Source organism: Primulina huaijiensis, chromosome 9, assembly GCF_012295235.1.
Source record: "Primulina huaijiensis isolate GDHJ02 chromosome 9, ASM1229523v2, whole genome shotgun sequence".
Classification (NCBI taxonomy): Eukaryota; Viridiplantae; Streptophyta; class Magnoliopsida; order Lamiales; family Gesneriaceae; genus Primulina; species Primulina huaijiensis.
The window spans coordinates 22,646,979-22,660,389 of NC_133314.1; the positions used below are offsets into that span (position 1 = coordinate 22,646,979).

At 37.1% G+C, this 13,411-nt stretch overlaps 3 protein-coding genes across 4 annotated transcripts; all 3 read right to left on the reverse strand.

Annotated features, from left to right (window-relative positions):
• Positions 1–3,235: 3,235 nt before the first annotated feature.
• On the reverse strand, positions 3,236–5,975 carry LOC140984523 (uncharacterized). Of its 2 annotated transcripts, XM_073452006.1 has the most exons (5): positions 5,495–5,961; positions 4,916–5,083; positions 4,703–4,800; positions 4,515–4,599; positions 3,238–3,713 (listed from the first exon to the last, which is right to left on the reverse strand). In XM_073452006.1, the coding sequence occupies exons 2-5, from the start codon at positions 4,974–4,976 to the stop codon at positions 3,514–3,516; spliced, it is 444 nt and encodes a 147-aa protein (XP_073308107.1). In that variant the 5' UTR covers positions 4,977–5,083; positions 5,495–5,961; the 3' UTR covers positions 3,238–3,513. The 2 variants fall into 2 exon arrangements, with proteins under 2 accessions (XP_073308108.1, XP_073308107.1); XM_073452007.1 differs by lacking the exon at positions 4,916–5,083 and having other exon boundaries at positions 3,236–3,713; positions 5,495–5,975.
• A 1,893-nt stretch (positions 5,976–7,868) lies between these two features.
• Positions 7,869–9,663, reverse strand: LOC140984522 (probable dolichyl-diphosphooligosaccharide--protein glycosyltransferase subunit 3B). The gene is made up of 2 exons (XM_073452005.1): positions 8,549–9,663; positions 7,869–8,242 (listed from the first exon to the last, which is right to left on the reverse strand). The coding sequence occupies exon 1, from the start codon at positions 9,610–9,612 to the stop codon at positions 8,593–8,595; it is 1,020 nt and encodes a 339-aa protein (XP_073308106.1). The 5' UTR covers positions 9,613–9,663; the 3' UTR covers positions 7,869–8,242; positions 8,549–8,592.
• A 1,113-nt stretch (positions 9,664–10,776) lies between these two features.
• Positions 10,777–12,818, reverse strand: LOC140985022 (pentatricopeptide repeat-containing protein At4g21170). Its single transcript, XM_073452739.1, has one exon. It carries the CDS (start codon positions 12,697–12,699, stop codon positions 10,954–10,956), a length of 1,746 nt encoding a protein of 581 aa, XP_073308840.1. The 5' UTR covers positions 12,700–12,818; the 3' UTR covers positions 10,777–10,953.
• Between the last annotated feature and the right edge of the window lie 593 nt (positions 12,819–13,411).

Here is a 13,411-nt window from a genome sequence, read left to right on the forward strand (position 1 = left end):
CTTGTTCTATCCAACAAGGTCCTGTTCATCCGCTCCGCCACTCCATTCTGTTGAGGTGTGTAAGCCGTTGTGAACTGTCTTTTGATGCCTTCATGTTGACAGTATGCATCAAACTCGTCACTGGTATATTCTCCTCCATTGTCAGTCCTCAAACACTTGATTTTCTTTTCTGAATCAAGTTCAACCCGCGCTTTGAAATCTTTGAAGATCTGGAAAACATCTGATTTCTTCTTGATTGGATACACCCAACATCCCCTAGAAAAATCATCAATGAACGAGACAAAGTATCTCGCTCCTCCTAGGGATACAACCGGTGCTTGCCAAACATGCGAATGAATCAGCTCCAATATGCTTTTGCTCCTGGCAGTAGAAGTGCCAAACTTTAATCTGTATTGTTTACTGGTAACACAGTGATCACAAAAGGGTAGTGACACTTTTGTAAGTCCCGGCAGCAGCTTCCGTTCTGAGAGAATTTTCAACCCTCGTTCTGACATATGCCCGAGCTTTCTATGCCATAACACTGTTAATTCTTCTTCTGAACCATTTGATGCAACATCTAGTTCTGCCTCCTTGTGTGTTTCTCCCAAAAGTACATAAAGATTTGCAGTAACATTTTCCGCCTTCATAACCACAAGCGCGCCTTTCACAATTTTCATGATCCCGTTCTCGATCCGAGTTTTGCACCCGATGTCATCCAATTGCCCCAAGGACAAAAGATTTTTCGTCAGTCCTTTCACATATCGTACCTCCTGTATGGTGCGAATGGTGCCATCAAACATTTTAATTTTGATAGTACCGACCCCAGCGATTTCCAAGGCATGATCATTTCCCATGAATACAGATCCTCCTGAGACTGGTTCATAATGATCAAACCATTCTCTGCGAGACGTCATGTGCCACGTCGCTCCTGAATCCATAATCCATGTATCACAAAATTTATGCCTGCCTTCTGCAACTGTTGCTGCTTCGCTGAATAATATTTCACCACTGCCTGAAGTACTGGCCACATTTCTTTGAGAACTTTTATCGATACTCGTACACTCTTTTTTGAAGTGCCCTTTACCGCCACATTTAAAACAGTAAATATTTTTCTTCTTACTTCTCGATTTTGATCTACCTCGTCTTTGGCTCCCACTGGAGTCACGTTCCATAAATCTTCCTCTTATCATCGGTAAAGCCTCAGCCTGCTTCGAGGTTACCAACCTATCTTCCTTATTCTTGCGCTGGCTTTCTTCTCTGAGAACCGCAGTTAAGACATCGTCGAATCTTAGAAAGCCCATAAGAATATTGTTGGTTATGTTGATGATAAGTTGATCATATGAATCTGGTAGACTTTGAAGTAGAAGCTCTGCACGTTCATTTTCCCCTATTTTATGCCCCATCGAAGTGAGTTAGGCAAATAGAGTATTTAGTGTGTTGATATGGTCGGTCTTCGATGAGGATTCCGCCATCCGAAGAGTATAAAGCCTTCTCTTTAGGAAAATCATGTTGTGTAGCGACTTGACCTCGTACATCTTTGTCAGAGTATCCCAGATAACTTTGGCTGTTTTTATCTCAGAGATACTTGACAGTACTTCGTCTGCTATAGCCAAGTGCAGATTGGCAACATCATTTTCATTCATCTCATTCCACTTTCCATCATCCGTAATTTTCCACCGGTCTATCTCCAATAGCCGCCAAGCAATTCTCCTTTCTTAAAACTGCTTGTATCTTTATTTTCCACAGCATAAAATTGCTTCCATTGAACTTTGCTATCTCGTACCTGCCCGCCATTATGTCTACAACAATTTTAGTAGACTGGACAAAATAATCCCGCCTTAAATAAAAATCTCAAAAAATCTTTTCTGATGTGGAAGATCAGTCTAGGCTGCAACCACAGAGCATACTCAAAATTTCAAGAAATTTTAAACCAAGGCTCTGATACCACTTGTTGGTCCCACTTGCGGTAATTTGAGATAATAAAACCTAACTGGACACCGAGATTTACGTGGAAAACCCCTAAAAATTATTAGGGTAAAAACCACGGGCAAGATGAAAAGAATTTCCACTATAATATTTTGTGGTGTACAACTCACTCACTGTGTTTCCAAAGAGAACACACACTCTCTTAATAAAGGAGAACAAACACCTCACAAATATTATAGAATATTATAAGATAAGAAAAAACTCGAAGAAGGGACGATTTCAGAATGAAGGGGAGCTCTATTTATAGAGCCCCTTGACCGTGTGAAGACGCGTATAAAACGCGTCTTCCATCTTTCCACGCCAACCCACGTTTTTTATTTTCTCTTCAAATGGTCCCCCCTTCTCACTTTGCCGACATATTAAGCATGCCCTGCAGGGTTGTCCATTTTTTGGGAGGATACAGAGTCGTTCGGTTTAGATCAGGTGGAAGTTTCTACAACTGAAGCTGGAGACTGACACTGATTTGGTTTCATTCATTATAGTCGGCAACAAGCTACCATCTCCATAGCAATTTGGTTAATTTCCAACATCTTTGTCATTTTCTTTTCCCTGCCTTGGGAAGATCACCGACGATGGGCTTCTTCTCACAGCACATAACTTTAGAAAAATCTAAATCTTGATAGTACTATCCTACAGCACCATAGATGCAGTCAAGAGTGTCCTTCTTACGGGTATACACCCCTCTCATAGAGTATATGAACTCCCCTCTCATCCATTCCCATGTTAAGTTCCAGTGATCTAGCAGCCCCAAAGGATTTTGGTTGTCAATTGTTACCTGAGCAAGATGCCTTTGAAGAAAGCGGAACAAGGGGAGACCATTAAATTTGTGAAAGAGAATATCATTCATAGATTTGGAATTCCAGAGTCGTTAACCACATATCAGGGAGCTATGTTCACGGGTTCAGATATGAGAGAATTTGCGGAAGACTATGGAATCAAATTGAGAAATTCATCCCTTCATTACCCACAATCCAATGCGTAGGCCGAAGTATCGAACAAAGTTTTGATAAAAAATCTACAGAAAATGATGGAAGAGAATCCTAGGGATTGACCTCGGCTATTATCATAAATTTTGTGGGCATACAGAACATCCAGGAGGATTGCCACTGGAGTGAGCCATTTTTCCCTTACCTTTGGAAATTATGGTGCCATCAACGCAAGTGGCAAGGCAAAATGAACTTTCCCCTGAACATCATAATGAAGCAATGATCATGGTGTTAGAAGAATTGGATGAGTTGAGAATTCAAGCGTACAATGCTCTACTGTTACAGAAGCAGAAAGTTGCGAGGATCTACAACAAGAGAGTTATCATTCAAATACAGTAAGTTACACCAGCTACCTTCGACTGTTTACACCGAGAGGAAAAGAAAACAAAAGGAAGAAAGAAATATCCAGCTTCCCAAGTCACTATCACATTTGAACATTAGATACAACTCTTTTGCATTATATCTCCAGCTCCTCTGATCCCTCGCAGCTGCCGCATAGGATGTTCCAGTATAAAAAGAGGACTTCCGAGAACTTTAAGGAGCATTTGAATTCATACTTCTACTACGCCACTTCAATGTTAGCTGGTTGTGAACTGCCTTCGACAAATTTGGATTTTGATTTTGCTACTCGTGATGACCTTGATGACAAAGAAGAATTAGACTTAGGGGAGGAAGTTGACTTAGATTTCTTCCTTTTCTGCTTTTTCTTTATACTAGAAACATTCATGTGGGATCCTGATTGTTGCATGGATTCTCCATAATCTGTTCATAAAAAAGAGAGACAAAATTATGAATAAGAAGCTGCTAAGATCCTTCATCACCTTTTCATCACCTCAAAACATCTATAAAAGCAACATGATGACAACACGAATGAGAGAAAAAAATGCCGATGTTATTCACATTTTTATTCTCTCATGGTGAAGAAGCAATAGGTTTCGATACAGTGACTGATCTATCCACTGTAAAGTTACCAAAGAATTCTTGAGACAATAAGGAAATTTAAAGATATAGTTGGGTTATCAGAGTAGAGCCAATGGTTGCCAAAGTAATGATGCATTGATCAATAATATGTTTAAATCTACATGCCCTGTGATTACATATTCCCAGTGTTCTAGGAAACCCGTTCACGGTGCAGCTGCAAGTCTACCAGTGCACAGAAACCAAATTTATTACAGTTCCTTTGGTTAGATGCATCCTACCATTTACTCAAATGTCACTACAAATGAGCCAAAATTTCCCCCCGACACGTATCTAGGAATCTTATTGATATTACCTCTCTTACAAATTGTTAGAAAAATACAACAATATGTAGGGCGTACTTATCATTTCAGGCAAAAATTATATTTTCTGAAAGATACGAGCATGTGATATTACAATCATTGGACGAATAATCCTTCCTTGAATTCCTTTACTGGTCACTGTCTATAGGCGGTTCTAACATTAAGTTGGAGGTAATAAAGGCTCATGAATTGCTATGATCAATTATGAATCTTAAAAAAAATAAGAAAATGAAACTTCAATATTGAGGAAAAAACCAAATTCGTTTGAGATGCATGAACCGACCATGGGACGACCACGGAGAAAGCGCAGAACCAGAATTACCGATCGACGTTGCTGTGAAATCAGCTGTTGTCCTAAATTTATTCATCTACATTAACACAAAAGAAGAACGGATTCAGTAAGTGGTTAAAGAGCATTAAAGGACAGTAGGTTACCAAATCAAATTAAAAACTGGTACAAAATAAACATACCCAACTGGGGGCACTTCCGGAAGGGCCATCCCAACCAATGTGTGCCACATGCTTAACATCTGTTGGAGTCCCAATCTCCATTTCACGCTCCTTTACAACTACAAGAATTAAGAATTTTGAATTTAGCCCCAAAAATCAACACAGAACATTTCAAAACATGAAGGAAATCATACATGGGGAAAATCAGCGGCAAAATTAGAAAAGGGCAATTACCAAAGATTTGAGACAGAGTACATATGAATCCTTTATAGATCCCTTTCATTTTTGTTCCCATTGGGGAAACTGTACCGGACTAATACAATTCCAGCTACCCTTTTCTAGGATATATGAAGCACAATGTGGAAGAAAGCACCAGCAAAACGTAAAAAGGTGTCGCTTTGCCTATCACAAGAGCAAAGGCATTATTATAGGGTTAAAGTCACTCATTAAACAAATCTCCGTCATAACATTCCAAGTCTTGAAAGGTAAAAAATAAAAGAACTTCGGCATCAAAGAAGGTGCATGGGTGATTTAACTTTCTGAAATTGAAAGACCATCTCACAAGAAAAGCATCTAAACAACCATAGGCCACGTAATTATACAATAAACAAAATTAAAGATAATAAATGCGCATGAAATTGAACAAAATATAATCTTTTTGGCATCCACGTTAGAAAAGATCGATAAATGTACACGAAATTATACCCATTTTAATCATTTCAACATCTGCATTCGCAATAGAAGCAACAATACCTTTTTCAAGAGTACAAAGTGAGAGAAAGGAAAAGGAAAAGAGAAAGAGTATGTACGTACCTTTACAGTGAAGAGCCTATATTACACAGATAGAATGGAGATTCAAAAGAGAAGCTTCATCTCCATTCCCCCTGCCTCAAACCCCCACATATCTTCGAACGCTGTTGGCTACCACATGTTACAATAAGCAGACCAAATCGGATTAAGAGTTCTTCAGTGACGGGATGAAGAAGCAAGAATCCAACCACGAACATCAAAAAGAACATGTGGGCACGAAACAGAAAAGGCTTTGGATGGTTGAAGCTTTCGATTAATTAAAGTGGTAAGGACATTTCATAATTAAAATAATTATGAAACGAAATATTTGTGAAGATTAATTCTTATGTGAAGATAATGCTCGAAATCGATGAGGTCCTTTGAAATTATCAGTGATTTTACATAATATATTTTTACATCTAATAATAAATGGTATATACCATGTCAAACAATTATATTATACTAGGTTGAGCAAATATATATTTTTCTCATCTATTTTGTTTTTGGCAGAACCTTTATGTCAATGCAAGTTGGCGATTTTGTTTAGAACAATGCAAGTGGATATTTTACTTCATAATAATGAGGTATATATCAAATAATGACATAAATTATGATATTATAATTATAGTGACATCTGAATTATGTTTTGAAGCATTCTAACGTCAATGAAGAACATTTTTTATTCAGACTTTTTTGGTACACTGTGAGGAATATTGTTTGAAAACACAACTTTTGAATTAAATTAGGAGATGTAGAACATATTTGTTATATATTTTCAAAAGAAGAAAATATTTTCTAATATACGTACTAAATTAGATCAGTATTATAATTCAATATTACGTTGTTATTTTAAACTTCAAAAATATTACATAAACCTCAAGGGATGCTCCTCTCCAGCTGCCGCCACAAAATGTGGATGGATATGAATCAACGGTGCTAATCATGTTCCGACATTGATCGAAGGCTGCTTAGCAGATATATCAGAAATCCCTTGTATCTTCTGCCCCTCGAATGCGAGCATGGAAGTTGAATGATACAATGAAACAAGCTCACTTCGATTAAGATCGAATAGATTGTAATAGTGATCAAGAAACGCTCTTCCACCATCACAACCTCTTCTTCCATATCCCCGATAGTATTATCAGAACGTGACTGATCCATGGTCTTGCTTTTGAGAAGGAATATTAATAAGCTTATGGGACATGGCATCTTACACTGCTGTATGGGCACACAAAGTAGCGAAAAGGGAATGGGAATTAATACATATTGACTGACAATATGAAGAGTGAAATCTGAGCAACGCCATGTATGCTTTTGTGCTGGACGTAAGGCACCCTTTATATATTTCCATTTGTTCAAGAAATGGAAGAGAGAGAAGCTTTTAGGACAATACTCCAGACCAACAGAATATTTTCTATCCTTAACTTGGCATTATTTTAAGCAGTCATCTAATCTATACCAGTCCATGCCAACGAACGTGTCCATGTCGTTGAAAGCCTAGAAAAGGAATTCGAATGGAAGCAGAAAACAGCCCCTCACAGCAAGGAAAGTCAAGTACTCAAGTTGTGAGGCAAAGTTAACAATGAAACTAAAGAAAGCTAATTGAAAGACAAATCAATTACTTGTATTGCACAAGATGTACCCTAAAAACGATTTGGTATAAAAGGTTGCCATAGATAACGATTACAAACAAGGTGCAGTAAATAGAGTAAAAGAGAATGCAGAATGTACCACAGCCTGAATGCCTTATAGAAACTCGACAATTGGATAACCAATCATGAACTGAACTTTGAGATGTGTCTTATAAGCCACAAGGACTAGGAAGTCGGAACAATGCTGAATTAATCATACAAATTATTATGGCCAACAATACTGATCGAACTGAAAAGACTTCATTAAATTGTGTGAACATGACTGACCCTAAGCAAAAAGAGGAGAAAATTACTTGGGAAGATGGTGATTTGAAATTTTTTTAGATGCGTTCAGTCAGAAATATTCAAAATGCTGGTCAGAAGAACATTCTTTGAGCACTGAAGATATTGGGATAAACAAAATATCAATGATTTTCGGGATATTTAGGAAAATGAACCTGATAACCATTTAAAAAAAATGACCTCCCAAGTGTATTACATGTATTTGTAATACAATGCAGAAGGTCATTTTTAAAAAATAATAGTTGACTAGAGTTAAATAAGAAAATACCCCTTGATTTTCATGATGCTCTATCGAATTGAACTACGAAGTCAATCAAGGAAATTGAAACTAAACAAGTATATAATGCGTGTGTGTCAGTGTAGAATCTAAGAGTGATGATTAGACAACAAGAATAGAAGCATAGTTCAGCAACTGTGTTAGATCCAATGCAAAATCATCTTAAAATTAAAATTTACAATACCCATAAATGAATAAAACCAAATTATTATTAAGAATAGAAAAATACAGATCATTCACATCGTTATTTTCCTTCTGTGCATTTTTTTTCTCATTATTTTGCCCAAACAGAATTCAAATTTCTTTCATGAAGTTAATAGCTACCATCTCAACATTGCCCTCTTACTATTGAAAATCATAGAAACTTGTAACTCCCCATAATATTACCACTCATTCACTTGCCAGATAACAGATAAAAGAAGGCCAGTACCAATAACAATGTGTTCCCCAAGCACCACAGTCCACCATTTCTTGCCACTTTTGCTTTCCCAATTTGGCATCATATTACAGCAAGTAAATACAGATTTCATACCGAACAGAGGTTTAAAGGATATTTCTTACCTGATGATAGATGCATACACAACATTAAGCAAAAATTATGTCAGAACCGCAGAAACACAAAGGCATTAGAAATTGCAACCAAACAATAAAAAAAACACTCGACAAAACTAAATACGTAATGTGGGACACGCACTAAAATACACCTCCTCTTTATCAAATATGTTGGAATTGCCGTTAAGCATGTCTCAAGAAACAAGAGATAGATCATTTGTCTCAGTGAAGAGAGAAATATCCGTTGAAGTAAAAAGCTCTTTAATGAGCTACATCTTTAGAGTCCCATGAATTTAAATAATGCAAAATTCTTACCCAAACGCAGAAACACCCATTATTCCCGGACCTTTTCATTGCACTCACCGCCAGCTAGAAGGCCAATAACCGTGAATACCATACCCCGTCTTCCAATTGTCCAAGAAAACCACCTTCTTCACCGCCCAGAAAGATGTAAAAAGCACAAAAATCATCAACACTCTCTGCACAGTCCTATTCCTCAGCCTAACCATGGCGTGAGTCACGAAAGCCAGCAAGAGGCCCACGATTGTATATAAGAATCCGACAGAAAATCCCTCGGCCCCTAGCTGCATCCCTGAGCCCTGGTAAAAGAAAACCAATTTCCCCGGATCTTGCCTGTCCATCATGAACATTGGCATCTTCCTGATTATGTTAAACATCGCCCCTGAAACGCTGAAGAAGTAAACAAAAATGGCTCCAGCCATCCATATATTCTTATCATGCAAGAAAGTATTCCCGGCAATCAATTTCTTCAAGAAAAAAGGAATCCAAATCAATACAACAGCGACTGCGAAAAAGATTTGTTTTTTGGAAACTACACCAGGGCGATTAATGGGACCAACGGAGAGCTTAGTCCTGGATTCAATAAACTCGGCCATGGATTCAGCCAATCTGGAAAAATCGGAGGCCTCCATTTGGATCGTGTCTGCTTTTAAGTCAGCGGCCGACGGAGGGACTAGACGGATGTGAGGAAGAGATTTGATCCCGAATTGAGCAAAAGAAGCCTGAGATTCTCCGAATTCGATTTCGAAGAAAAAGAGGGATTTCTGGTTAGGTTTATTGGATTGGAAAGTGGAGGAGACAAGGGAGAATTCGTTTTTAAGGGTTGGAAGAGAGAGCTCAGGCTTGGAGTGGAGCTGTTTTGCGTCGAAAAAGATGAGAAAGTGGAAGGGACGAGGGGTGGGTAAGGCGAGGATGCGGTGGAGGAGTGGGTCGGTTAGGTGGATGACGCCGGTTGAGGACTGAGACTGGAGAGCAGACAGGTCAGAAACAACGGAGTCTGACGAGGAGAGGGCATGAGATGTGAGGAGGCGGAGGAGGAGGAGGAAGACGGCGGCACAAGGGGTTAAAGAGATCGCCATTGGTGGCGAAACTAGAGTTTGGAGCAATAGAAGCCAAGACTTTTGGTTTATGGTCAAATGGGAGGCTGACTCGGATTCCTCCTCACTTGATTCTTCCAATCATATCGTGACACTTCATTCTTGTGCCTTTTTGGCCAACATAAACATTTCAAAAAATGTCATGAGAAAAAAGAAACATTGCCCATGTAACATTTTGGGCTAATTGTGAATTTTTATTTTTTATTTTGGTTCGGAAGGACAAATGTGAAGAATATATCCTCCCGTTTCTAAATAAATCAATCATAATAAAATATTCAGTCATATTTATCAGGAGTTTTATACTTAATTTTTAAAAATATAAGATTTTAAATACATTTAATTTTATATATAATATTTTTCGATTTTTTAAATTTTTTTATAAGAAATGTTGATACGATTTACTCGTAAAATTTATAATTTTAAAGTTCCAAAATATAAATAAATTATATATAACAGTACGCTTTATTTTCTCTTTCCAGAAAATTTTATACTCCTTGAAGATAAAGACACTATTACAGGGAAAATTAATTCATTTAATTTTTATTTTTATACTATTAACAATGAATTTGTATTTTTGTTTATGTAATTTGCATTTTCATTTTTGACTTGTTAACTATGATATTTGTATTATTATTATTATTATTATTATTATTATTATTATTAGTTCTGTAATCATCATTTTTTTGTCTTTTTCTGAAAATTGCTTAGGTAGTCGTAGATACCGACATAGATTTTGGGAAAAAACTTATATATATGTCATGAATGTTTTTAGAATATTACATGGCATATGGTACCGTCTCATAAACAATTTTCCAATTTTCCGCTAACACGATAAATTTCAGTAAAGAAAATAAACAAATTCAGCCAAAAAAGACAAAAAAAAAATTGCAAATTATAGAACCAAACATAAAATTATCCCACCATTAAACATTGTCTTATATACATTTCTGAATGATAATTATAATCTTTCATTCAAACTTACATCTCTTCTAGTTGTGTGTGTGTGTGTGTGTCTATATATATATACACATATATATTACATACACATAAATATATTATGTCATAGAACCGAACATTCAGATTCAGTCAGTCCACTCTCCATTATATTTTCTGAAACAAACCCTTGAAAAAACATACCCCGATAAGTTATTTAACACCGTGAAATGGTTGAAGAAATTATGGTACTAGAGAAACAGTAATCCTCAAAAGTTGTTTATGAATCATACATGTCCAGATACTGTAGACATCAAAAGCTACATTAATGTGCTGATATGTATAGCCTTGAGCAAAGCGCAGAAACGAACATGAACCATTACCCAACATTTACCTAAAACCAGAGATCAATCTCTTGTATGTTTTTCTATCAGGTTTATACCCTAATACTAGCATTTCATCATGTAATTTCATGGCTTTCCTCGGTTCATTTTCATGACACAGACCTATTATCATAAGTGTAAAACTTTCACTATTCAACAATTTGCATGTTTTCATGTAACCGAACACCTTGGTTGCCTCTTCGATTCTCTTCTCTTTCAGTAGCGCCGCAAGAAATACATTGTACGTTGCTATTTCTAACACACCCTTCAATCCTTTCATCTTATCATGCAACAAAATTGCCGAATCGAGTAGTCGGTTATAGCAATAGTGCTTCAAAAAAGAGCCACAAGTACTCGAATCAATTAAACACCCTTGATCCAAAATCAAATTCAAGAGCTCCTCCGCTTCCCTCCATCGACCTACCGAACACAATTTGCTAATGTACTTAGACAGTTCTATGGTGGCAGGACATAACTCTCCTCTTGTTATATCGATTAACAATTTGCTTGTATCTTGTGATGGATTTTCCTGGCAAAGAACAGCCACAAACTTATTGTAACAAATCTCAGTAAGTAAAATTTCCTTTTCCTGTATGATATTATACAACTTGATTGCATCTTTCACCCTGCCTTGCTCGGATAATAATGCTCCAAGCATATATCCATAAGTAGAATGCTGTAGCTCGATCTTCTCATCATAAACTTTCTTGAAAAACAAATCCACAGCATAAGTAGCTCCCAAATCACACAGTTTCTGAATTATCAAATCATAATCAGAACCTCTTGGTTCTGGGAGAAATCCCTTTTCCAATATTAAATGCAAAACCCTTTCAATCATTTCTGTATCTTGAAATTTACATGCCCCATCGAGCATTGAACCGTAAGCATTTAAACTCGGCTCGATTCTTTTGCTGCACATTTTGTTTAGATGATCAAATGCAGCTTCAAAATCCCCTCTTTTGCTACAGTTATCAATCATCAAATTAAACATCACGGGAGTGTAGATACCCATATCTAAAATCATGGAAACTCTCTCAAATTTCCCATGTTTACATAAAATTCTCGCAATCAAAGACCAAGTAAACTGATCTCCTGAAACCCCGTTTCTAGTCATTGAAGCATAAAAGCACCAAGCAATTCTTAGCTCATTTTCATCAACCAACAAATTCAGCAAAGCATTGCAAGTACCTACAGTCAACCTAACCCCATATTCCGCAGCTTTCTTATATATCTGTAAACTTTGCAAATACATTTGTTTACTGCAACAGCATTCAGTAACATATTTCAGAACTAGGGAAACGCTGTGAAAGCCAACACCTTTGCGCGATTGAATCAATAAATGCACAACCACGGCTGGCGGGTGATCTTGAATAAGTGAATCTAGAATCGGTTTTCCAAGTTTCGACAATCCGGAGTCGAACAGTATTCGGGTCAGCCTGCACTGAGTCTTGAGGTCCGGGGTGAAATCAATATTCTTACACACCCATTTGAAGAATTGAAGACATAATTGAGGTCGGGTTTCGATTCTCTTAAAGATTTGGTGGAAGAGGTATGGGGTAAAATTGGAGGAAAGATTGAGGGTTTTGAGCAGTGGAGTCCAGAATTTGGCGTGTCTTTGCAAGAGGATAGCGGAGGCTTGTGAAACCAATTGGGTTTGCTTTATTTGGATCCTCCAATTGTTAATCGGATTTGTTACTGCAATTGAGAAGCGTTTGGATTCAGTGAGGTTTATATACTGTTTTGTTCTGCTCATTTCTGGTGGAGGAGGTTAGAACACCCGAGACTCCGTGGAACGGTGGAAGAAGATGTCGTCCTCTTTCGTTGAGAACGCTACGGTTTCCTACGCTTTTAACTTTTGTCGCACTTTACAAATATTAACGGCTAAATCGCTATAAAGTTTCTTGTTCATTATTTTTTCATTGGATTCGAAGGACGATGTCATATGGGCATATGACAAATTTCTCGGAAGTCGAAGAAGAATACACGGCCCAAATAGAAGAGTTATCCGATTTAATAAATGAGTAGAGTATTAATATTTAAAAATTCGACGGACATAGAGATGTAAAAGAAATTAAATATCCGTGGGATGAGGTGAGAAAGAGGATTAGGGATGAAAACGAGCCGAGTTACTCGTGAGCTCGAGTCGAGTTTGAGTAGCTTTATCTCTTAATTGAGTCGAGCTTGATGTATTTCTAGGTACGCTCGATTGCATATATATAAATTAATTTAAAAATTTAAAAAGTCAAAATCGAGTTTTTCGAGCTCAGTAACTGAATATATTATCAAATCGTATTCGAGCTTGAAAATTACTACTCGAGTTCGAGTAGTTTTATTTTTTCGAGTTGAACTCGAACAGTCGATTGCACTCCTGACAAGGATGAATGAAAATTACTTGAGTTCTAGTAGTTTAAAATTTTTTCGAGTTGATTTTGAGTAGTAAATTGCACCCTAATCAAGATGAATAT

Coding starts and splice junctions, on each gene's coding strand:
- LOC140984523 (XM_073452006.1), bottom strand. CDS start 4,976: ATGGGAACAAAAATGAAAGGGATCTATAAAGGATTCATATGTACTCTG. Junction 4,801..4,915: donor TACTCTGTCTCAAATCTTTG/GTAATTGCCCTT, acceptor TAATTCTTGTAG/TTGTAAAGGAGCGTGAAATG. Junction 3,714..4,514: donor TTCTCCGTGGTCGTCCCATG/GTCGGTTCATGC, acceptor TTTTATGAACAG/ATTATGGAGAATCCATGCAA.
- LOC140984522 (XM_073452005.1), bottom strand. CDS start 9,612: ATGGCGATCTCTTTAACCCCTTGTGCCGCCGTCTTCCTCCTCCTCCTC.
- LOC140985022 (XM_073452739.1), bottom strand. CDS start 12,699: ATGAGCAGAACAAAACAGTATATAAACCTCACTGAATCCAAACGCTTC.